Here is a 25,808-nt window from a genome sequence, read left to right on the forward strand (position 1 = left end):
CAAACTGTTCTCTCTAGGATACAGAAGAAACCATGAATCAGAAATGATTAGAGAAATTACTAGGGAAGCCATGGTCCCATCTAAAGTCTTGGATTCTCAAAGCCTTGTTCAGGGCTACAGCTCTGTGCCCCTTGCTGGACTGTATCACATGCTAGTCTCAGTCCTCACTCAAACATTTTGTTTCTTTATATTGTGCTTGAATTCTTGGTCTTTCTGTCTCCAATTGTTCAAGTCTCAGACTTCAAGAAACAATGTCTTCTTTAATTATATTGCTAGTCACCAGTTACTTCCATCTCTAACTGCTGTATCACAGACCTTTGCAGATATGACTCTGTTCAAACGTCATAAATGTCCACTGTTGTTCCTGGTACAAAACACCTTCTTCTCTCTCAGACAATGAGTGTACAAGGGGTTTAGACTCCTGGACCTGCCAGGCAGTGCAGTAGTTTTCTTTACAATGAAGATATAGGCTGTCACTCATCCTCACAGGCTGACTCTGTTTTCACCCAACAGCAGTAGGCACTTAGGCCCCTGCCCCGTTTTACACAAGAAAGACAGTCATTCCTAGCGCTTTGAGATTTTTTTGGACTACAGATTTTAAATGGGAACTAGAAGAAGAGAGGTCTTACAGTACACGTTCTCAGAAAACTGCAGCAAACACCAAATCAGTGCTGTTTCTCCTCCCTCACTCCCCAGCTTTGCTGCCAGCTGGGGTTTTCCTTAGCACCCTTCATCCTTCAAAGAGCCCCCAGCCCCTCTGGCTCCCTTTCCTTCCTCCAGTCTCTCACCTCCAACCTGCATACTTATATACCCAGTTGTCAGCAAATTAAGACCCTTCTTTATAAAGTGGAGGGGGCTTATGAACAACAATTTTATTTTCTCTTGTTACGTCCACACTAAGTGCTCACAACAAGCCTTCATGATAGGTTTCAGCATCTCTAATTTACACTGAGGAAGCCCAGGGTATAAACCCAGGTTTTCTCTCTCCAGAGCATCATTCTAAACTACTATACAATGTCTATTTCCTTGTATAATCAAAAGATGTCTCTATAACCCTCACATAAATCAGTGTGAAATACCCAAACATCAAAATCCAGGCAGCTACAGATACAGTAATGGATTTTATGATGCAAGACAAGAAATAACCACAGAATTATGTTTTTGTTTGTCTCTTTGTTCTAATAATGAAGGAAAACATCTCAAGGTCAAGTCCAACTCTGAGGTTGTCTCCCTTAAGAAAACAATGCTTGGACAGCCTATACACCCTACCTATCAGAGTCACATAAATAAAAGAAATCATTTTGCGGCACCAAGCTAGTATGCAGAGTAACATTAAGCCAAACGTTCTTAACTTCCAGTATTTATAAAGATGCTTGTAGTAGTAAATAAATTGCGTGGTGGTGCAATAGAAGTAGAAATAGAAGTAGAAATATGGTTTGTGAAGATTCTACACTTTAAAATCTGGAATTGAGAACTGTAGAAAAAGAGACTAAGAAAATCTGCACCTTTATTATCAGTCCTTATCGAGTAAAGGAACTGTGACTTGCCTGAGGTGTGAGCAACCATGGGAGATAAAAGGACAACGATGAATGAACCTGGGTAAAGACAGGATTAGATCCAGTAAAATGAGTAGTTTTACTAGTAAAAATGAGTCCTGATGCAAACTCTCAATGCCTTCCCCTGCACCACACTCCCAACTTGCTCTACACCCTTGAATATAACCAAGAAGAGCTTCCTTTTTCTTGCCTTTGAACAGAGGAAGCAAAGTTGACAAAGCAAAAACTAGGTATGATGTGATGAGGGGAAAAGATGGCTTATGTACTTTGGAGAAGAAAGACGCTGCACAGGAATTAGCTATGGAAGCTGCCAGGGAGCTATCCACAGGAGTGAGACTGCCCACATGCTCTGATTCACCGTTGATGGGGAAAGAGCCACCGTCCCATAGGCAGCTGGGTTGAAAGACGTGTATCCGTCAGAAGGGGCTAGCTTCTGCTGTAGAAACAAACTTCAAAAATCTCTGTGGGGCTTCCCTGGTGGCGCAGTGGTTGAGAGTCCGCCTGCCGATTCAGGGGACACGGGTTCGTGCCCCAGTCCAGGAAGATCCAACATGCCGCGGAGCGGCTGGGCCCGTGAGCCATGGCCGCTGAGCCTGCGCGTCCGGAGCCTGTGCTCCGCAACGGGAGAGGCCACAACAGTGAGAGGCCCGCGTACTGCAAAAAAAAAAAAAAAAAAAAAAAAAAAAAAAATCTCTGTGGCTTAAAACAGTGTTTATTTCTCTCTCACACTTCCGTATCCATCACAGATTGGCAAGGATGCTCGCTGAGCCATCAGGGACCAAGGCTGATGGAGATGCCATCTCAACATGTGCTTCCACAATCACCAAGGTGCAAAAAGGGGCAGTGGCAAAACATGCACTGACTTTTAAAGCTGCCACCCGGAAGTGGCACCTGTGACTTTCCTCTCATATTTCATTGGCTCAGGCAAGTCATATGGCCACAGTTAACCTCAAAAGGAGTTGGGAAGGTGCAATCTCATCATGTGGCCAGAAAGAGAGGTGGAATTTTTGGGAACAGGCCTGATGAGTACCACTAGGAGCCTCAATACTATTTTTTTTTTTTTTTTAGTTTCTGCTTTATACTCAATGCTATTTTAATAAGGCAGAGGTGGCAGGTTGTCCTTCCTCAATTTCTCTGCCTCCAAAGAAGGGGAGAAAGGCTGTCCACGTGCCCCCATGTTGGATCAGCCATGTTGGATTAGCCTCACCATTATTTAATGAAGAGGGATTATAATTAGCATCAGCAACTCTCTGTACTTCTAACTCTATATTAACTAAAACCCATATATCAACATTGGGTTTAGTAAGCTGCATATCATTCATTCTAAGGGTGGATTTATTCATTTCTAGGTAATGCTTTTAGTTATCTGTAGGCAAAAATCTTGAGTGAAGAGTCATATCAAAAAGTGATAAGAAAGGGACCATCCTATTTAGATACCTGATAATTGCATTTAAGATTCTTAATATTCACTTTCATATACTGCTGGTTAAAATATCACTTGACACAATCGTTTTGGAAAGAAATGTGGCAATATGTATCAAGAGCCTTCAATTACCTCTCATTCTTTTACCTAGCAATTCAACTGTTGGAAATCTATCCTAAACAATCCCAAATGTTTAAAAACAAAACATTATGTTCATTGCCATAATGTTTATAGTAGTAAATTAATTTAAAATAACCCAAAAATGTCCAATAATAGACAAGTAATTTAAGCAAATTATGGTGAATCTACATGAGGTACCCAATAAAAATTGTTTGTGGGGAAAGTGATTACATTATAATATTAACTAAAAAATAAGGGTACAAAATTATTCATATAGTGTTATCACAAATATGTTGAATGTACCTATACATATATATTTTTGTACATATTTTGACATTCATTGTGAGCAGACCACTTTGGACAATGGTCCTAAACAAGACCTGTTTCCCTTTGGATATGATTCATGTTATAAATGCACAACTGAAGGACTAGCATTATTTCTTAATTAGTGACACAGACCAACACCAATGTGCTGACGATGTGAGGGTATGTAATAGATGTTAAGCTGATTTTAGAAAGTTGGAAGATAGAGGCAAACACATATATAAAAAAGAGAACACTAGGTAACTTATTTGGCAAAAACGGATTTTCAAGGTTATCAGAAGAAATTGATTCAGTATAAAAAGGCCTAGCCGGAAAAGACCTAGTAGATACATTATAAACACTGAGACTGTTCTGGAGCATAATTCTGGGATGTGTGTATATATTAATAGATGCCTACAGAAAAGTAATCCTCCTATATATTATGCCCTTAACACACCAATGCATACAAGATTGAGGCTAGTTGTTTTTTAATAATTACAAAGTTTGTTAAATGGTTACAATGGAAAGATCTTGAAGGGAATTGAGATTATTTAAGCTGGAAATAAAAGCTGAGAGGGAAATCAATATTCAATGAGGTAAAGGTATATTTGTGAAAATGTTAATAAGCAGTTCTTTTAACGGTCCTTAACATTGACTCTATCAAATATCTGATGAAAGCAGACAGATTTAAGACAAATTAGAAAGCATTTCCTAAGTAGCAAAGTAACAACATTCTGAAATATAATGCCAAGGAAATTCGGCAGTGTCCCTCCATAAGGTTTCTTTTGTTTGAAGGAACGGGAAGATGGCCATCTCTCTTTCAGAATCTGAGGTAATTTTGTTTGGGCTGGGGATGACTAAATGATTTCTCAGTTGTTTTTTCAGCTTGAACTGGAGATGCCCTGCTCTCTACATTACTTTTCTGACTTTTTTGAAGCAGAGAAAACTAAGACACTCTTTTCAAAAGCAATTAGGTTTATTCTCAGTCATATTACCTATGATGAACTAATTTTGGATTTAAAAATTTTTCTTACAGTATCTTCAGAAATAATTTTTTAAAATTTATTTATTTAATTTATTTATTTTTGGTTGCGTTGGGTCTTTGTTGCTGAGCGCGGCCTTTCTCTAGTTGCGGCGAGCGGGGGCTACTCTTTGTTGCGGTGCGCGGGTTTCTCACTGCGGTGGCTTCTCTTGTTGTGGAGCATGGGCTCTAGGCCCACGGGCTTCAGTAGTTATGGCATGCAGGCTCAGTAGTTGTGGCTCACGGGCTCTACAGCACAGGCTCAGTAGTTGTGGTGCACGAGCATAGTTGCTCCGCGGCATGTGGGATCCTCCCGGACCAGGGCTCGAACCTATGTCTCCTGCATTGGCAGGTGGATTCTTAACCACTGCGCCACCAGGGAAGCCCCCAGAAATAATTTTTTGCATACTTATTTTTCTTGCTTACTAATATAAAATAAAACTTATCACAGTTTCATGATTTCTTTTCTAAAAGCCTTGGAAACAACTGTATTTTAAAATTCAGTACTTTTCTGATTTTGAAACAATAATATGGTACAAATATCATATATTATGTAGCACTCCCAGTGAAGTTGAGGCAGTATCCATAATCAAACATATTAATATTTCTGCAGTTATTCATACAAATACTTGCACTAAGTGAGGTAAAGAGTATGAATAGCCTCGCATCAATCTAGGTTACATTTTCCAACCAAGTAAGTTACAAAAACCTTTGGTTTTCAGAATGGGTTACAAGATAAGATACAGAATGTCCAGATGAATTTGAATTTCAGATAAACAGCATATAATTTTTTAGCATATGTCCCAAATATTGCATGGAACACGCTTGTGCTAGAGAAGTTATTTGGTATTTATCTGGAATTCAAATTCAGCTGAGTTTCCTGGTTTTTTATTTGCAAACTCTGGCTTTTTGAACTTCAGAATTGCAAACAAGTGATTGTGGACTTGTATCGAGAAATATCCTAACTGAAATACTATTATAGGTACTACTGTTCCGGGGGTAGGGTTTGGTTTGGGCCCTTTTGAAGGGAGTCACAAGAAACAAAGTTTTATTAAACATGCTTTATATGAACAGAGTATGTAAAATATAAGACCCATGCAAAGGCACCCATGTTAACAACTCAAGATATTTCAAAAATTATAAATAAAATGGTTACTCTAAAAACCATTTTAATATGTAGTTCTTCCTTGTTCCACATTAAAGTTCATTACCTATCAAGCATCCCTTTTATAAAAATTCATAAATTCTCCTGTAACAAAGATATAGCTCCATCTAATGGAAAAAAACATCCAATTACACCGCTTCATGGAGCTAGGAATACTTCCATGAGCATTAGTAAAACTGTAAAGTATGTGTAGGCCACAGACACACACACACACACACACACACACACGCTTTTCTGTGCCGCTTTGTTTTTTGAAACCAGATAGGACCCAAAGGTACTTAGTCATAGTTTTTGCAAGATCTGCTCTTTCCCTTAGATTTGGACTAAATAAATGAAATTGGGATCTCTGGGATCCACCCATTCCTTCCTCTCAAACCAAACCCTCAATGCCTCCTGCCCAGGTAACTACTAGTGTCTCTTAGCTAATTTTTTTGAGGGGGGGCTATTTTCCCAGGCTTCATTCTCTCCCAACTAATAATACATTCTGCATGTTATTTTCAGACTAAATTTCCTAAAACATGGTCTTCATCAGTTCATTGCCCTGCCTTAAAACACACATCTCCATTTCATTTTGTTCCTTACTCTCACCCCAACCTAACTATCCAAACTTTTCCCTTCCTGCTTCCCATTCCCATCCATTCATGCCATGTCGGTAGCTCATTCATACATTAGCGCCCGGTCGTAATGGAACAAAACAAGTTCGTGGAATCAGACTGTTCAGACCCAAGCTCAGCTACTTAATCACTCTGAGCCTCAATGACTTCATCTATAAAAATATAATATATATGTAATATAAACAGTATAGCCCTGGACTTACCTTTTTGCTTAAGTCAGTTTGGTTGGGGTTTTATGTCCTTTGCAACTTCATGAGTCTTACCTCTTGAAAAAGAGAAAAACAGTCAGGAGCTGGCCTGGCACTCACAGGCTGACAAAGGTATTCTGTAAAACATAAAAAAATTCATAAAATATTAGCATCAGACAAAGTCACTCTGTGACCATGAGAGAGCAAGACAAAAATAAGGCAATTTAGTAATCAGGTCTGAGCAAAGGCAAAAACAACAACACTTTCCAAACCTCAAAAATGATCAAATATTCCCATTTTCTGGCTAATATAAGGAACTGTTGTTACTTTATTATTACAGTTTTAGCCCCAATTAATTCTTCCTACCTCCTAGGTAAGATTCAGAAAGAAACCCAATCACAGAATTATTCCTACTTCTGATACCACCCAAATTTGAGCCATTTGCTGTTATTTTAAACCCTCCCTGCATCACCTAACACAAGATGCAATCCTATAACTAGGCCTGCTACATAAGGTTTATGTGCATTTGTTTTGAACCAGACAACAGCAAGATCTACCCAATAGCAAGGGTAAGGTCAGAGAGAAAAGGCATCAAAATCCATTCCTTCAAAATTTTGAGTTTATCTCATTAGTCTTCTTGTTAGATAAGGATAATTCAAAGTTTTCTTATTGATTTTACTTTTTATTTTTATTTTATTTTTCCAAAATTTATATTTATTTATCACACCATTTAGAAGAGAAAACCTTTCACTCTGGAAGTACTTCAGTTGATGTTCTCAGTACTAATTTTATAAACAAACAAGCCATGTTCTCCTTGTTTAAGGTGCCTGAATAAGAACTGTTAAAAAATGGTCCATTTATTTTGAAAATATCTCCCTCTTGAGGGCATTACTATTTATGCACCAATATACTTTTAAACTGCAGCCCTCTGATACATACCGGTGGGTGGAAACAGAAATAAATTAATACAAACACCTTGGAGGACAACTTGGCAACATCTATTAACATTTCAAAACCCATGAGTACTAAAACCTATAGGCAAGGACAGTCACACAAGCACTATGTAGAGTCACCAAAACTGTAAGCCACCTAAATGTCCAGCACTAGGTTACAAGTGTAATGCATACAGTGAAATACATGTAACTATTAAAAGTTAGAAAATCTATATATACTGACATAGGATTATCTCCAAGACATGCTTCTACACACATACTTGTACACGTATAAAAATACCTCCAGATGAATGCTGGTAATAGCTATTGCCTCTGAGAGAAGAAATGGGTCAGGGGGAGGAAGACATACTTTTCATTGTATACCCTTTCCTTATAAACCGATTTTTAAAACCATCTATATGTATTTTCTGTAAATCAAAAATCTAATAAATTCAATGCTTTGTAAAATTTTAATTTTAATTTAATTTATTTTATTTATTTATTTTTAGCCATGCCACGTGGCATGTGGGAGCTTTAGTTTCCTGACCAGGGATTGAACCCATGCCCCCTGCAGTGGAAGCGAGGAGTTCTAACCTCTGGACCACCAGGGAATTCCCTAAAATTTTTTAAAAAGAACTTACATATAAAAAAATGTACAAATCTTAAGTGTGAAGGACAACAAATTTTCATAAAGTTAACATAAGCAAGTAACAAAAACACATATCAAGAAAAAGATCTCTGCTAATGTATATTTAAAAGAAAATCCCAGCCATTTAAAAATTTTACCTGTAAATATTTCAGTACGTATCTCTTGAGAAAAGATTTCAGCCTAAAGTGGAACGGGAGGATGTGAAATGGAGACTCTCAGGCATGCACCCTCAGGAAAATAAAACTTAAGAACGGAAAGACTGATTTCCCGAAACTTATCTCCTGACCAATGAACATCCACCAAGAATCCCTCCCCATTTCCTATGCACTTACTGCCTGAACTCTGGCTGAACTCCCCACTCTTTGCACTTCTTGCCCATGAATACCACCTGCCCCAAACCCTCAACAGACTCACCTGTAGCTTGATGTGTCCCAGATTGCAATTCTCCTGCTATTTCCAAATGAACTCAATTTCTAACAATTCGAGCCTGCCTCAGTTTACCTCTTTATTTAGACTGATATTCAACATATACCATAATACCATTAATAATAAAACATTTAAAAGCATAACCATAATACCATTATCGCACCCAATAAAATTAACAATAATTAGAATTTTAAATATTTAATGCTTAAATTTTTTAATACCCAGTTCATGTTCAGTTTTTTTTGCTTATCTCAAAAATGTCTGTTTACATTTGATTTGTTTGAATCATGATCCAGAAAGGTCCATGTATTATATTTGGTTGATTTTTCTCTTAAATCTTTTTATTCTGTAGAAGTCCCATCCCTTTTGGTTAATGCTACTTCTTTGTTGTTGAAGAAACTGGTCATTTATCTTAGAATTTCTCACATTCTGCCTATGGCTGGTTGAATCCTCCTGGTGTTGTTTAACACATCTTCATCCACTGTATTTTTTGTAAGCCAGCAGACAGACCTAGAGACTCGATGTGCTTTCTTGAGTTGGTAAATAAAAGTGATCTATGATGCAGTATGTTTGGTAAATGCTGTACATTTTTTTTTTTTTTTTTTTTTTTTGCGGTACGCGGGCCTCTCACTGCTGTGGCCTCTCCCGTTGCAGAGCACAGGCTCCGGACGCGCAGGCTCAGTGGCCATGGCTCACGGGCCCAGCCGCTCCGCGGCATGTGGGATCTTCCCGGACTGGGGCATGAACCCGTGTACCCTGCATCGGCAGGCAGACTCTCAACCACTGCGCCACCAGGGAAGCCCTGTATATTTTTATAAATCAACACATGGAGATTTACAAATAAAGACCTGAAAAGTCCCAAAGTGAGGAAATGTTTAATTGTGCTTAACCGTGCATTTCCCATGTGTTTTGTTGTTATTGTTGTCGTACTACCTATTACACTCACATGGAACTGGAGTCCTGTTTTACACACTCTATATACACTGGAGGAAAAGATCTGAATGGTCTTCTCAGCATTCCATAATTTTGTATGGTGCAAGACACACGGCAGATGTTCATAAAGGTTTGCTGATAGATTGATCCTGCAGACATGTATTGTGTGTTTTCTATTTATAGGGTACTATACATGAAAACACTATTCTTGTTCTCAAGAAATGATTGAGTTAATGAATCAGCAGGTATCCAGGAAGCCAAGGCACTGTGCTCATTTAAAGGATAAGGCAGTAAAAAAAATCTGCTGTGTAGATTGCAGTCATGGAGAGGAAGGCCTGGTGGGGTTCACTGCGGGTAAGCTTCAGTGGTGAGGTCAGCTTTGCAGCCGAGCAACAAGAATTGGCAGCAAGTCAGAGCTGAAAAAGGCCCCAGAAATCGTCCAGTCTAGTCTCTTCATTTACAGAGGACACGAAGCCCAGGAACAGGAAAGGACTCTCAATAACAGCTTAGAACTAAATGAGGGACACATCTTAGAACTAAAACCCAGCTGTTCCTGCTGCTAAATTTAATAATACCCTGAAAAAGTCCCTTTCAAAATTATTTTTGTTGTAGGTAAACTGTTTCGTTTTGTCTTCTCTCTGGAAGCTTTTAGGATTTTTTCTTTATACTTTGGAGTTCTAAAATTTCTTCAAGGTGTGTCTAAGTATGAGCTTTTCCCTTCATTCTGCCTGGCTTACAGTCAGACTTTTTAATATGAAGATCCAAGTTTCCTTAGGCTCAGGGAAACTCTCATCATTTCCTTGCATTTCTATATCTAGACCAGTTGTTTTCATTTGTTCATCCAATCGTTTTATCTTTGAGGTTTTATTCATTTGAGGTCATCTTTAGTTGATCCTTCCACATTTATGAATGAAAGGTCCTGTTTATGATCTGGCTTGGGATTCATCTGTAGTTATAGATTTCTTTTTTTTTTTCTTTTTTTTTTTTGTGGTACGCGGGCCTCCCACTGTTGTGGCCTCTCCCGTTGTGGAGCACAGGCTCCGGACGTGCAGGCTCAACAGCCATGGCTCACGGGCCCAGTCGCTCCGCAGCATGTGGGATCTTCCTGGACCAGGGTGCAAACCCGTGTCCCCTGCATCGGCAGGTGGACTCTCAACCACTGCGCCACCAGGGAAGACCACATAGATTTCTTTACATTGAAAGGCGCACAGAGAAAAACTTGACCTTGAGGTATTCACAGTCTAGTGAGGGAGGATAATGAGTAAACCAAAAATTCTGTCAGAGGGTCAGAATGCCTATAGTGCAGCTTAAGCAAAAAGAAAAGGTGGTGGTATCAGTTTGTGTGCCAGGAAATTCCAAGTGTGTCCCTCATCCAACTTCAGTAGCTGCCTCTGGCTCTTCCTGGGTTGGGCCGGAAATGGAGGGGCTGGCAGAGAACAGGTAAGGGTAGAAAGGTCAGACTTAAGAGCAACGGTTTGGTGGCATGGTTCTCTGGACAAGAAGAAAGTTCAAGCCTTATTCTTTATCTCAAAGGATACTGTAAACAAAGAATGATGTCCACCATTCCAGTTCTACAGGGGTTAAGCCATTAGCCACTGCAGTCGCCCTTAGGGGAATTCAGGATGGAGAAAAACAGGAAATATTCTGTGCTTTGGTATACTGGCCCTAGATAGTTAAGATGCACATCTAAGGAATAATTTCAATGAAGCCAGCTTCTTGCACCTTCCCATACATAGAAAAGCACTAAAATCATTAATTTGAGATGTCTGTTCTTTGTGAATAGCAATAATCTTTTGACATTTGACTACATATTTTTTTACAGCAAAAACCCTCATATATATCCTGGTTCCTCCTTTACCTCTTCAGAGCAGTTCCTCAAAGCTGTCTGAGAGGCTGTTTCCTGCGCTATAGTCCTCAGTAAGGTCCATGAATGAAACTTAACTCATAACTTTTATGTTGTATGTTTCCATTTCAGTAGACAATACATATCTGAATTTCTCAAAGATTTATCACTGAGAATCTTTATCTACAACATTTGTGGCATGGGCAATGCTTTTTCTTAGAACTTTCACTTACTACTTGTAGCCTCTGAGTACTTCGTGGTTCATTCCACACAGATTCTTTTTGTTTGGGGTCCCCTCTCTCTCCCAAGTAGTCCTCTTAAGCAGACAAAAATCTAACCCAGGCCTGGTCCTTCTTCATGGACCACATTTGGTCCAGAGAAACATTTGTTCATCCTTGCATCTGTGGACATGCATTTCTTATTGCTCTGCTGTAGGTAAACTGCTCTGGCCAGTACCGTGGGCCTTAATTTCTCAAGGATGAGTCAAACACCCGGGAGTCTTCAACTTCTCATAGGTCCTGCATGTAGGTAGTGAACTAAGGCTTGTAGAACTGGAACCTGAGCACCTCCTTTGCAAGCTCTACAGAGACTATAAGCACCTTACTTTGGAAGTGGGAAAATTTGACACGTTTAACTTTGTTCTCTGTTTTTGGGATCTCAGCTGAAAGGAAAGAGAAAAAGTCTCATTGTAAAAGCTTGTTTCATGCCTAGAAGAAAAGTGTAGGAGTGATGAAATATGGAATCTTCCATGCTGTTTCTAGAAAGCAGTGGGCCAGCTCCCATGATTGACTTTATTGCAACAAAGGTATGTGCCAGACAACCGCTTTAAGCCAGTTTGTGGGTCTCAAGCAGTAAACAAAACAAAACAAAATATTGGTTCTCCTAAGCAGCTGAATGGAACCAGTTGAATGTGTATCACTATGAGAAAGAACTGCCTGGCAGAGAGAGAAGTTTAGAAACATTTTTACACTAAATCTTTTACACAGAATGACCATTGAAGTCAGACAGACCTGGAGTTTATTAGCTGTGTGACCACAGGTAGACAGTTTGTCACTCTAAGCCCTTGGTTTTCTGACTTGTAAAAGGGAAATAATAGCTAACTTGAAGGATGGCTGTAGAGATCAAATGAAATGTTGTATGTAAAAGACTGTGAAACAGACGGCCCTCTATGGGTTATCGCCACCATCACCATCCTTCCTCAGCCTAGAATCCGTTCCTCCTTCTCCCTGCCCCATTAATTCCTTAAAGATAGCTCAGAGGGCTTCCCTGGTGGCGCAGTGGTTGAGAGTCCACCTGCCGATGCAGGGGACACGGGTTCATGCCCTGGTCCAGGAAGATCCCACATGCTGTGGAACGGCTGGGCCCGTGAGCCATGGCCGCTGAGCCTGCGCGTCCGGAGCCTGTGCTCTGCAACGGGAGAGGCCACAGCAGTGAAAAAAAGATAGCTCAGAGTCAGTCACCTTTTCGATGAGGCTTTCATGGACTCCCTTTCCCCCTCATTATGGTATAGGTGCTTCCAAAGCATCTTGTGATATCCCTATTTTGGCACTAACCACATTTAACTGAAACTGTAAAGTCGCTTCCCCCATTAGAACTGTGGGCTCCTTGAATACAGAGAACACTGTACTTCTGAGAGTACAGCTCTCAGGACAGGGCCTGGAAGAACAGTAATCAATGACCTGACATTTGTGACATATGTGGACACCATCCAACCTCAGAGATAGGGAAAGAGCAGTCTATGTCACTGATTCCCTCCCTTGGGAGAAAACATATCCAATCAATCAAAATTGAGATGGCAGATCCCTGATTCTGTCTGGGTCTTTGAATCATATAACTCTAAGGCAGGAAAAAGCTTTAGAGAGTGCCTCATCATGGCAGGAGGGGGGAATATCTCAAGGAGCTTGTGTGCCTTAAAAAATGTATTCGACATTATAAGTTTATATTTGGAAAAGTTAAAGAGGGACTTTACTTCGTTGTTTTGGAATGGAAAGCCCAAAAAAACCTTGGTTGGTGGGGATATTTACACATCAGTCGTATCATGGGGAAGGCAATCAGAACTGGGGCAGGGAAACATGAGGTATCTGTATCTATCAAAAGGAGGCAGGCATTACTGAAGTCTGACAAACACTGATCTATTTTCAACCATTTATTTGCATACATATGAGGAAACTGAGGCCCAGGGGGATAAAGAGGTGTGTCCAAGGAGACACAGCTTGTAGGCAGCAGAGGCAGGATTTGTGACCCCCAGATTAGTGTTCCTCCACTACATCTCAGCCTCACCATGGCCTCGTGTGATGAAGAAGTGGCACAGCCCTAGGGCAGGAGGAGCAGTGGGTTGAGGACTGAGAGGTGGAAGGCATGGAGTGATCCTGGGAAAGCCAGTGGTCACATGCTCATAGACAAAATGGGGAAGATAATGTTCTATCACACAGGGCTGATGAAGGGTCAAAGGAGAAGAGAAATTCCTTTATAAACTGCAAAACATTACTTAAAAGTGGCCTTTCTGGCATTTAAATCATCCAGCTTGTAAAAGAACAGCACACTAAAGCTATAAATGTAGACTCTCCATCACTTCAGCATAACCACAAACAAGGATTTCCAGACAAGTAGGAAAATTAATGCTAATCAAAACTTCCTGAGCACTTTTTTTAAAAAAATTATTTATTTTTGGCTGCGTTGGGTCTTTGCCGCTGTGTGCGGGCTCTCTCCAGTTGCGGCGAGCGGGGGCCACTCCTCGTCGCGATGCGTGGGCTTCTCACTGTGGTGGCCTCTCCCGTTGTGGAGCACAGGGTCCAGGTGCCTGGGCTTCAGTAGTTGTGGCTCGTGGGCTCTAGAGCACAGGCTCAGCAGTTGTGGAGCACGGGCCCAGTTGCTCCGTGGCATGTGGGATCCTCCCAGACCAGGGCTCGAACCCGTGTCCCCTGCTCTGGCAGGTGGGTTCTCAACCACTGTGCCACCAGGGAAGCCCAAAACTTCCTGAGCACTTTTTAATCAGGGGTAATGGTATAAATGGGTAGCCACATGGGGAAAAAAAAGGTAAAATTACATCTACTTCTCAAATTGTAAACCAGGATAAATTCTAAATAGAACAGAGACCTAAATTTTAAAAATAAAACCATACAAGCACTAGAAGAAAACATGAATGAATTCTTCTATAACCCGAAAAAAGGGAAAACTTTCCCAACCTTGACTCAAAAATTCTGAAACAATGAGGAAAAGATTAGGATTCAATTGCAGAAAAATAACACTTCAAAAAGATAAAACAAAAAATACCATAAATATAAGGAAAAGATTCAAATTAAAAAGAAAATGTGCAACTTATATCATAGGCAAGAGTTTAATAGCCTTAATATAGAGCAAGCTTCTAAAAATAAAGAATAAGGGACTTCCCTGGTGGTCCAGTGGAAAGAATCCACCTTCCAACACAGGGGACGTGGGTTTGATCCCTGGTCGGGGAACTAAGATCCCACATGCCGCACGGCAACTAAGCTCGCGCACCACAACTACTGAGCTCATGTGCCTCACCTAGAGCCTGCGTGCCACAAACTACAGAGCCCACACGCTCTAGAGCCCACGTCACAACTAGAGAAAAGCCCGTGCACCACAACGAAGCGCCCACGTGCAGCACCTAAGAACTGATGCAGCCAAAAATAAATAACTTTGAAAAACAAAGAAAGAATAAAAAGACCAAGAATCCCATATACATCCTAGAGATATAAACAAGCAGCCCACAGAAAAAGAAATGCAAATGGTCTTTAACTTATTACACTCAACCTCACTCATAAAAGAAATGCAAATTAAACTATCCTGAAAACAGTGTCTTACCCATCAGACAAAAATACCCAAACTGGACGACAAAATCTGTTAGTGAGTCCATGCACATTTCTATATGTTGCTGGTGGGAAGGCCATTAGGAGGGTAAAATGGTAAAACCCTCATGGAGGAAAATTTGGCAATATATAGTGAAATTATACATTCATTTATCTTTTGACCTAAGAGTCTCACTTCTGGAAATCCACTCCAAAGATCTGATGGCAACAATACAAAAAGGCATGTGCATGAGGCTTTTAATTGCAGCACTATTTATAGTAGCAAAAGCTTGGAAACAACTCAAATGCCCATCAGTGGAGAACTGGTTGCATAAAGTTCAGTACATCCACATGGGAGTGATGACTCCACAATACTATTAAGTGAAAAAAAAGTAATGTGGAGAAAAGTGAGTACAGTAAGCTATCATTTAACTAATGGTGCATATCTTTTTAAAAATGGATGGAGGATTCCCTGGTGGTGCAGTGGTTAAGAATCCATCTGCCAGTGCAGGGGACACGGGTTCAAGCCCTGGTTGGAGAAGATATCACATGCTGTGGAGCAACTAAGCCTGTGTGCCAAAACTACTGAGCCTGCACTCTAAAGCCCGTGAGCCACAACTACTGAGCCTGCGCGCCACAACTACTGAAGCCTGCATGCCTAAAGCCCATGCTTCTCAACAACAGAAGCCATCGCAATGAGAAGCCCGTGCACCGCAACGAAGAGTAGTCCCCACTTGGCGCAACTAGAGAAAGCCCAGGCGCAGCAACGAAGACCCAACGCAGCCAAAAAAGATAGAAAAAAAAAAAAAGACAGATAAACCAAAATATCCTTTTTAAATAGCTACCTGTAAGGGAAGGGATGAAACTGAATGGAGCGGACTAATACAGGAGCTAGATTTCTTTAAACATACTTGTTTTGGACTTTGGAAACTTGTAAATATTTTACAGAATTATAAAACATAAAAAGATTTTAAGCAAACTTTAAGAATCAAAAGAAAATTGAAATAAATGAACCCGTGTATCAAGTCTGTGCCATAGCCATGGAGAGATGAATCATCTCCAGTGACTTTAAAACATAGGACTTTGCTCATTCCTAGTGGATATACCGTAAGGACAAAAAGAACTGTGAAACAATCTTAAACTGTAAAGTATTATATTATAGGTAGTAATGTTGGTATTGCCTTTTTGAGACTATTATGTGTGGATTGTAAGGTAAAGCAAACGAGTACTGGTGTTGGTGTCACTGAAATTTTCAGCATGGAAAAAGGAAATATGTCTATGCAATAGATGAGGTAAAAACTGTCATCCTGAATTTGAACTGGAAGCATCAGTATAAACTCATTAAGTATACTGTCTTGAAAAACAAAAATATATTTCCTTTCTCTGTCCACTGAATATGTCTAGAAACAATGATCAAACCAGTAGCAATGAGCCCCTCTGACACCTGGAACATGATCCAGAGCTCTTTAGAGAAATGGATGATTCCAGATCTGGAGAAGGAAATTTGGAAGAGCCTGGAACATGTTATCATGTCAGAAACCATGGAAGAAATAAAACACTACTGAGATCATGTCAAAAAAAACCTCAGGAGCCAATTTGAAGAGGCTCTCATCGGTCAAAATGGAACCATTTGAGTCAATAAAAGTAATTACAATGGATTAGAACATACCAAATATTCAATACTTTTACACCATAGGTTCAGTATGACACTAAAATAAAACAAAACAAACAAAAAAACCAAAGAAACAAAACCCCTCATTGATCACCTTTAGAAGCAATCTGCTTGGAAATTAACTTGAAAAGTAATACATAAAAGAAAAGAAGCAAGCACTTATCCTATCTTTCTTATAGTTGTAGCTTGGGTTTGATGAGGGGCACTTCTTCTAGGGTATTTCAGCCCATAAATTTTAAAAGAATGATAGAGTATCACCATTTGGACACCTCTAGGGAAATAATGAACCTAGGCAGTGGTTTCAGTGGTACTAACGTGACAAAAGGAAATCAAACATCATACACTTCTTAACAGATGTGCACAATGACACCTATAAGTATTCTAGCCCCCCCAAAATCAAACTTCAATCTAATATTTGATCAAGCTTCTAGAACAAACTAGCAATTCACAGGAAACACAGTGGACAGAGGAATGTGTTAAATGACACTACTGAGGCTGGAAGGTGAGGAATCATGAAAATCCAGATTGTGGGAAATTCTACAGGGCAAATGACCCAGTTTGGTTAACAAATAAATTGGGAAAGGAAGAGGGAGAGAGGGAGAGAGACAGAAACAGAAAAACTCTAGATTAAAGGAGGTTTAAGAGCCATTATTTAATTACAACCCTGAATTGCACAATTAAAAAGTTATTTGGGGGGCTTCCCTGGTGGCGCAGTGGTTGAGAGTCCACCTGCCGATGCAGGGGACACGGGTTCCTGCCCCGATCCGGGAAGATCCCACATGCCGCAGAGTGGCTGGGTCCGTGAGCCATGGCCGCTGAGCCTGTGCATCCGGAGCCTGTGCTCCGCAACGGGAGAGGCCACAGCAGTGAGAGGCCCGGGTACCGCAAAAAAAAAAAAAAAAAAAGTTATTTGGGGAAATTTAAACACTGATTTGACAATGAATAATATAAGAAAATATTGTTAATTTGTTATAGGTGTGATAGTGGTATGGTAGTTAGCTTTAAAGAGTCCTTATCTTTTAGATACTAAAGTTTAGAGAAACAAACAGAAGTTTATGGGTGAAATGATATGTTGGGAATTTGCTTTAAAATAATCTGGGGGTGTGGGGAGTAGATAGGAACACAGAGTAAATAAGTTTTCTCTTCCTCCATAATAAATAAAAAGTTAAAAATAAATAAAAACAATAATGTTAAAAACAAGCCGATTTCCAGTTGATGCAGAGACCCTGTAAGGCAATCCGAGACTCTCAGCCCTTCAAAATAAAGTCAACTTCCAAACTGTGAAGTCACCTGCCCAGAATGCCTAGTCTGAGATTCTCTGAATTTCTGAAACTTATCATAGACTAACAAAATACTTCACTATAATCATTCATTTAAAATGTCAGATCATGACACTTCTCTGCTCAAGTCTCTCAGTAGCCCCTCGTAGAACTCAGAAAAATAGCTGAAGCCCTTTCAGTGGTCTACAAGCTCTCCCTACTTGCCATCCCCTGTAGTAGCCAGTCTGAAGATGACCCCAATGATCTCCACCTCCTGGTATTTGAACTCTTATGTAATCCCCTCCCACTCTGTTCCAAGGTAGCCCTGTGTGATCAATAGAATAAAGCGGAAGTGATGGCATGTTATTTCTGAGATTAGGTTATAGACACTGCAGTTGCCACCTCGGTTGCTTTCTCTCTCTCCCATGAATCACTCATTCTGGGTAAAAACCAGCTGCCATGTCATGAACAGGTCCATGTAGAGCCCACCTGGCAAGGAACTCAATTTTCCTACCGACAACCTCGGGAGGGAGCTTAGAAGCTGATCCTTGAGCTCCAGTTAAGCCTAAAGGAAAGTTTTTCTTAAAGGGCCAGGTAGTAAATAGTTTAGTCCTTGCAGGTCATATGGTCCCTACTGCAAACTACTCAACTCTACCGTTGTACGCAAACAAAAAATAATGGGTATGGCTGTGTTCCAATAAAACTTTATTTACAAAAAGGGGCAGTGGTTTGTTAACTTTCGCATGACTGCAGCCAAGGCCCACAGCTTGACAGCTGTGGGCAGCTGAAACCCTGAACGAGGACCACCCTGATAAAGAATCCTTAGATTCCTGATCCTCAGAAACTGTAAGTTGACTGTTTTAATCTGCTACGCTTGGCATAACGGAAATAACACACCCTCCCCTATCACCGCCCACCCCCCAACACACATACCCCTTCACCTTTCTAGTTTCACCTCATCCTTCTACTCTCCACCACACACTCAGCTCAGCAGACTTTGTTGTTCCTTGAATGTAGCAGAGGCACTCCTGCCTCAGAGCCTTTGTTCTCTTATTGTGTATCTGGATGCTTCTCCCCCAGGTATCTAGTTGGATCCACTAGCTCCTTCAGGTCTTTCCTCAATTGAGCCCTTCTCAGTAAAGCCTTTCCTGACCCTATAGACAAATTCAACATGCCTCCCTCCTTACATTCCTTGTCTCTGATTTTTCTTCATAACATTTACCACCATGTACCATACATTTTACTTTGTCTTCCTCCACTGGAGTATAAGCTTCACGAAGACAAATGTTTCTATTTTGTACTACAGTATCCCCAATGCTAGCAAGCAGCTGCTCCCAACAAATTCGTTAAATGAATGCGCTTGTCTCAACTAACCTGCCAACTCCCTAAAGGCATGCATATCTTACCTGGCATAGTGTACCCAGGTCCTAGCACACAACATCAAATGCTAAATTAACTGTGTTTCTGAAAGATTACTCTAGGGGAGAAATTAAGGAGGCAGCTGGTGTTTGCAACATTTGATCCTCACTCTGTGCTCTCCATAGGCAGCTTCACCCATGCCCACTGTTCAGTACTACCCATGTGCACAAGACTAGCAGGTATCTTCACCTAGATCCTTCCTCTGAGCTCTAAACCTACGCTATATTCAACTTCATGCTTGACACCTTCTGGACCTCAAATTCAGCATGGCCTAAACCTACTCTTACCTTCTTCCAATGTTACCAAACTTGGCAAATGCCACCATCCTAGCCCACTGTACGTCACCCTTGACATTTCTCCCTTTCCACCAATGTCCGTCACCAAGTCCCACAAATTTTATCCTCTGAAAAATCTCTAAAATCTACTTCTCCCATCTCCAACACCTCTTACCTACCATCATGGATACAGCCATAAGCCTCCTGTCTCCCTGTATCCAATGACTGCCACTGAAAACCATTTTCGTTAACGCAGACACTGATCTTTTTCAAAATGCTCATCTCAGTACACTCCACTTAAAATTCAGTAGCTTACCATTTCTCTCAAGATTAAAAGGAAGCATCAACTTCGGTCCTGCATGTGCTGGTTTCTGCTTACCTTTCCAGATTCTTCTCATAACCAATAATTAATTCCATTCCAGATGCACTGGATGCCAACCAGATCCTCAATGTCCTGAGAATTTTACCTATGCTGTTCCCTCTGGCTGGAACATCCTTTTCTCTTTACCCAGAGATTACCTTTCCTGTTCTAGGTCAGCTAAAACACTTCCTCACTTTCCTTGACTGCATCAAATTCCTTTTTAAAACCCCTCTTCTTTGTTGTACTTTATATGATTGTTTGGACAGTTTCCCTCACCATACCAGAAAACAGGCTGTTTTTTCTCCATTGCATCCACAATGCTCAACAGAGCAAGCACATAGTAGGATGTTGGTAACTATTGGTGAAAAACACGAACAATTCAAATGGGGCAGAGTTAGGGAGTTGCTGTTTAACATTGGTGAGTACTTAAAACAAGCTCTTAATAAGAGAATTAAAACTTTTAACACTCCCAAAACCAACTATATTCATCTGTATTAGGTCGGTATAGTCAAGACCTGGTAACATGACTCTACTGCTATCAGGACTCACAGCCCATGCCTGAAGTACTAATACCACTTTGGGACCAATGGAAAAGCAAATTTATATGGCTCCCATAATTCTCATTTACAATTTGGATTTTGACAAACCATGCTGCTTACAGCTCTCAAAGGTTGCTTTACTTGGGAGAAAGGGTCTATCTACTAAAAAGTTTTAAGCAACAGAAGACCACCATTTTTAGCATGATCAAGAGGGGGGTTGAGAGGAGAGAGAAGGCTGAGTGAGTTGTAATTTTTCAGACAAGGAACACAGGAACAGTGTAGTGGGCAAGATAATGAGTTCAGATTTGAAGGTTTTGAGTTTCTAGTGCCCACAAGGCATCTGGACAGAGACCTCTAATAGGCAAGCTGGTTTAGAGCAGTACTATGCTCAACTCACAGAGCCTTTAGGCTAGTTAGGAAAGTTGCTCCTTTGAAGCAAAGGGCAGGAGTGATTCAATATTGAGGACCTATGTGCAAGAACAGTTCTAGGCACTCAGGATCTCATTTATAAACTGCACAACGATATTTGAGACTGTCAAGAGGATTTAAATATTTTATTATATAAAGTTATACCCAAAATTGTGCTTCATTTTTTCACTATATACTTTAACTCAAGGACATTTGTAAAAGTAGTACACTTCAGAAATCCTGGAAGAAATTCCACTAGCTATAGGCTATTTAAACACTGCTTACAGAAAGTATTAAAAAAAACAACAGGGCTTCCCTGGTGGCGCAGTGGCTGAGAGTCCGCCTGCCAATGCAGGGGACGTGGGTTCGTGCCCCGGTCTGGGAAGATCCCACATGCCGCGGAGCGGCTGGGCCCGTGAGCCATGGCCGCTGAGCCTGCGCATCCGGAGCCTGTGCTCCGCAACGGGAGGGGCCACAACAGTGAGAGGCCTGTGTACCGCAAAAACAAAACGAAACAAAACAAGAGGAGTACAAATGAACTTATTTACAAAACAGAAGTAGAGTAACAGATGTAGAAAACAAACTTATGGTTACCAGGGGATAAAGGCGGGGGGTGGGGGGCGCGTAAACTGGGAGATTGGGACTGACATGTACATACTACTATACATAAAACAGATAACTAATAAGAACCTGCTGTAGAGCACAGGGAACTCTACTCTGTAATGGCCTATATGGGAAAAGAATCTTAGAAAAGGAGTACATGTATATAACGGATTCACTTTGCTGTATACCCAAAACCAACAAAACATTGTAAATCAACTATACTCCAATAAAAATATTTTTTAAAAGTATTAAAGGAAAGCCAGCACCATATAAATAGCATACACTTAAATCAAAGAGATGAATGCTTAACATACAGAGTAATGTTTTTTATTCACTGATAAACTAAAGGTCCATTTCAAGATGTTTCTCTTGTATACTTCATTTGTTTTGTTAGTAAGCAAAGCCCTGAAAGGGATGGCTTCATCTAGTCCTCAGACTCAGATCCATCTTCATCTTGACTAATCTGGAAGTAACGAAGTTCATAAGTCTCCTTGTCAGATGCAACCACACGAAGCCAATCACGAAGATTGTTCTTTTTAAGGTATTTCTTGGTAAGGTATTTCAAATACCTTTAAAATAAAAACATGAATTTCATAAAATACTACTATGTAAAGGCTTATTATATAAAATATGCACTGTCATATTCATCTTCTGTGTTCCCAGTTCCAAAATATTTCCTTTCATTTGTATTAAGCATTGAGCAAGGTTGCTAGGGATATAAATATGGCAGCATCTCCACCCCAATTAAAATCAGTTCATGCCCTATCAAAACCCTTATTTCTCCCCTCCCCAAATAAACTTTATGCTTAAGAGCAGTAACAGTAGTTTCCTCTTCAGTCTTACTGCCACATTAGATTTTTTAAACAATATACGATCTCATTCTTCAAATGTTATGTACTAAAATGTCAACATTCTCTTCCCCACTATCAACCTCCCTAACCTTAATCCCACCTTGGATAAACAAGAGGCAACTTGTCAACAGCGCTGAATCCAATTCACAAGTTTAAGATTATCCAGTCTTGCAACTAGCATATGGCTCAGTCCTTATAAAAAAGCTTACAGCACGGCCTAATTTCATCATTCCAGCCATTCTCACCATTTACATTTTACAGCAATCCTGAACTCCCAAGCATTCCTCTCAAGCCTTCCTGCCCTTTGTTAATGTTGCTCCCTGTTAGGAATACTTCATTCCACTGGCAATGCTAAGCTTATTCTCAGATTCTCTGCAAATTTTTGCTGTACCAATCTCTACCTTCAATGTAACAGTTACAGTACTGCATTTATAAGTTATCTGCATGTCTATAAGATCCTTGAGGACAGATACTTCATCTCCAAATACCTAGTGATTCATGACCACAGCTCACATGCACTGCTACCACCTTAATCCAAGCCACCATTTCCTACCACAATAGGCTCCTAAGTCTTCAGTTTCCACCATCAATCTTCCTCAGCCACAACAATCAATTCCTTAATTTGCATGGCTCACTACCGCATTTCATTTAGATGAAGCTTTCCCTGACCACTTTATACATCAACCTTCTTTATGCACTTACACAGCACTTATCAACTACTTAATATTGCATTTCATTACCTCTCTTCTCCACTAGAATTTAAGTTCCTTGGTAGTGGGTACTTAGTCTGCTTGGTTCACTGCTAGGCTACTCAGTCCTGCAAGAGTGCTACCATGTATTATTTACTATTTGCCAAGTAAACTGAATGAACGAAAACTGGCTGCAAGATTAATGTTAAAGACTTCACCTTTGATTGGCTGCTTCTACTAGGCAACCAAAAAACTAAGAAAGTTGGGACACTACTCCCAAGTTACACAACAGACATGTTTCTTCAAACATATTCTAATATTAAAGCACCCAACATTGTTAAAAAAAAAAAAGACCATGGAAAACAAATACCAACCTTTTAGAGAACTGTTTCTCAGAAACAACTGTGATTTTATTCTTGAAGCGTTCAATGTGAACGACATTCCCAAGATTTCCAGTTTTTCCATTCACTTTAACCTTCTCCCGTAGAAACTGTTCCTATTTTAAAACAGAAAAAATGCCACACTAGGGAAGAAAACCCTAGATGTTCACTAGGGAAGGTACCCTAGGAACAGAGCTTAGGTTAAAATCAAATATTACATACGCAATTCATTTTTAAGAACTCTACTACAATGATAAAAAACAAGCTGAATAGAGTGATACTTACAAAATTTCCAGAATCAAAAATTCCATCTTCTACTGGATGAGTAAGGTCCAAATTAAACTTCCAGGTTGACTTCTTAGGCTTCTTGTCTTTCTTCTACAGAAAGTTAATATAATTATGACTCTCTACAAGAATCTATTCACTTTACATACAAAATCAAAGATCTGTTATCAGTGCAGTATTGTACAATGAGGCTATATACATGAAATAGTGCAAAATTCTAAAAAAATTCCTTAATACTTATCAGATATACCCTAACTTTTTTTTAACCAGGCTATGTGTAGGGGAGTACACTCATTAACTTGGTTAAAATCAAGTTTCATGAAATCCGATGGAAACTTCCCCTATTCACCACATAAGTGCCTCACAAGTGCAAAACTCAAGAAAGCGCAAAGTATATGCTGAGCTACTACTAGTTTCCTTCATCAGAAGATTCCAAAGAATCCTATTTTTTAAATGGAAAAGAATAAGAGAATCAATCTACTTTATACTACAAGTTAAAACTAAAAAATACCCACCTAGCTTGGTTTGAACCGCTAACTAGGCCCATTTTGTTCAAGTTATCAAGACTTAAGTTTTGTGGGCTTCTATTATTGATATTTTCCAGACCACAGATGTTCAATTTTAAATTACCAGGCACTACTTTATTACTGCCATCCCCACTGCAGATGGGGAAACAGGTAGTGTACCACCTAGTCCAAGCTCAGCTACATGCCAGAATAGGATATTCTGCCCACTAATGTGTAGGGAATTCAATCCTTAATGCTGTTACGGGTGAGGAAAAGGGAGGGGAGAGATACCTTTAATCTGGTTTTTTAAATTTATTTATTTATTTATTTTTTGCGGTACGCGGGCCTCTCACTGTTGTGGCCTCTTCCGTTGCAGAGCACAAGCTCCAGACGTACAGGTTCAGCGGCCATGGCTCACGGGCCCAGCCGCTCCGCGGCATGTGGGATCTTCCCAGACCGGGGCACGAACCCGTGTCCCCTGCATCGGCAGGCGGACTCTCAACCACTGCGCCACCAGGGAAGCCCTGGTTTTTTTTTTTAAAACATGAATTACTTTTTCCATACCCAAAACTTTTAGGCCAATACCGCGGAATAAGGCTACACGTAAAATCCAACCAAATGGATACCAAGCACTAATGCCAGTTTGCTTTCTTAGTCAGTGGAATACTTTGTGCCAAAAAAATTTATCCAGAACTTGGGACTGGTAAAAGAAGACTAGGAACTGGCCTTGACTGGGCAATTTATACCTTTGTTGGGGCATCAGTTAACTTCGGAAAGGCAAATAATTTATCTGGGGGGAGAGATAAGCCCAGAGGGCTTTGGACATTATCTAGTTTCGTATTTAACCCAGCAATTTTACCCTAACATCAAATGTTCTTTGGACCGGGTTTAACGTATTACTGGTTCCCTTATTAATAAATAAAGTCTTTGAAGCATGTTCCTTTTCTATTTGCTTAAGAGTCGTGGCTTTCACCTTTAAAAAAAAAACTCGTTATGAGATAATGAAGAAACTTCTTCCCCAACTTAGTTTTAAAGTTCTCTGAAACTTCTGCAACCGCGGCTATCCCGGGAGTTGAGTGTCTCGGGTCTCCCTCCGCCCTGGCAAGGCCATTCGACCGGGCCTGCCCGATTACCCACATTTGCTTCCTAGTGCAAATAAACAGGTTATCATCGGCGTTACCAGGTACGAGGGAGAAAAGAAATGGCCCAAATGCTGTCCCACTAGCCCCGTTCACCGTCGTGCCTCCTCCTTCCCTGCGCTCCCACGACCGCCCATCCTAACCCAATTCTGGGCCCAGCTCGAACTCCTCCAGACCACATGGCAGTTGCCAGGAGTCAGTAACTTATAATCTTAACATCCTGGTTGTGTTCCTGACCCAAGTCTCCATTTTTACCCTTCCTCGACCTAGAGTTTGACGCTCCCAGCTCGCCAGCTGCAAAAATCGTCTACATAAGAGTAATATACCGGAGAGACCACAGTCACTCACCACCGCCATCTTGCACGCCGGCAACGCGATCAGAGAGAAAGCGGGGACCGGCGGCACATATTTATACCAAAGCGTGCTGCGTCACGCGCCGA

General features: G+C 40.5%; 1 protein-coding gene across 1 annotated transcript; it reads right to left on the minus strand.

Annotated features, from left to right (window-relative positions):
- Nucleotides 1-21,829: 21,829 nt before the first annotated feature.
- Nucleotides 21,830-25,769, minus strand: RPL22L1 (ribosomal protein L22 like 1). The gene is made up of 4 exons (XM_060099125.1): nucleotides 25,717-25,769; nucleotides 23,724-23,816; nucleotides 23,433-23,554; nucleotides 21,830-22,087 (listed from the first exon to the last, which is right to left on the minus strand). The coding sequence occupies exons 1-4, from the start codon at nucleotides 25,723-25,725 to the stop codon at nucleotides 21,943-21,945; spliced, it is 369 nt and encodes a 122-aa protein (XP_059955108.1). The 5' UTR covers nucleotides 25,726-25,769; the 3' UTR covers nucleotides 21,830-21,942.
- Nucleotides 25,770-25,808: the final 39 nt, after the last annotated feature.

This window comes from Mesoplodon densirostris, chromosome 5 (genome assembly GCF_025265405.1).
Source record: "Mesoplodon densirostris isolate mMesDen1 chromosome 5, mMesDen1 primary haplotype, whole genome shotgun sequence".
NCBI classification, from domain to species: domain Eukaryota; kingdom Metazoa; phylum Chordata; class Mammalia; order Artiodactyla; family Ziphiidae; genus Mesoplodon; species Mesoplodon densirostris.

Coding starts and splice junctions, on each gene's coding strand:
- RPL22L1 (XM_060099125.1), bottom strand. Junction 23,555..23,723: donor TTTTTGATTCTGGAAATTTT/GTAAGTATCACT, acceptor GTTTTAAAATAG/GAACAGTTTCTACGGGAGAA. Junction 22,088..23,432: donor GAGAAACAGTTCTCTAAAAG/GTTGGTATTTGT, acceptor TTTATTTTAAAG/GTATTTGAAATACCTTACCA.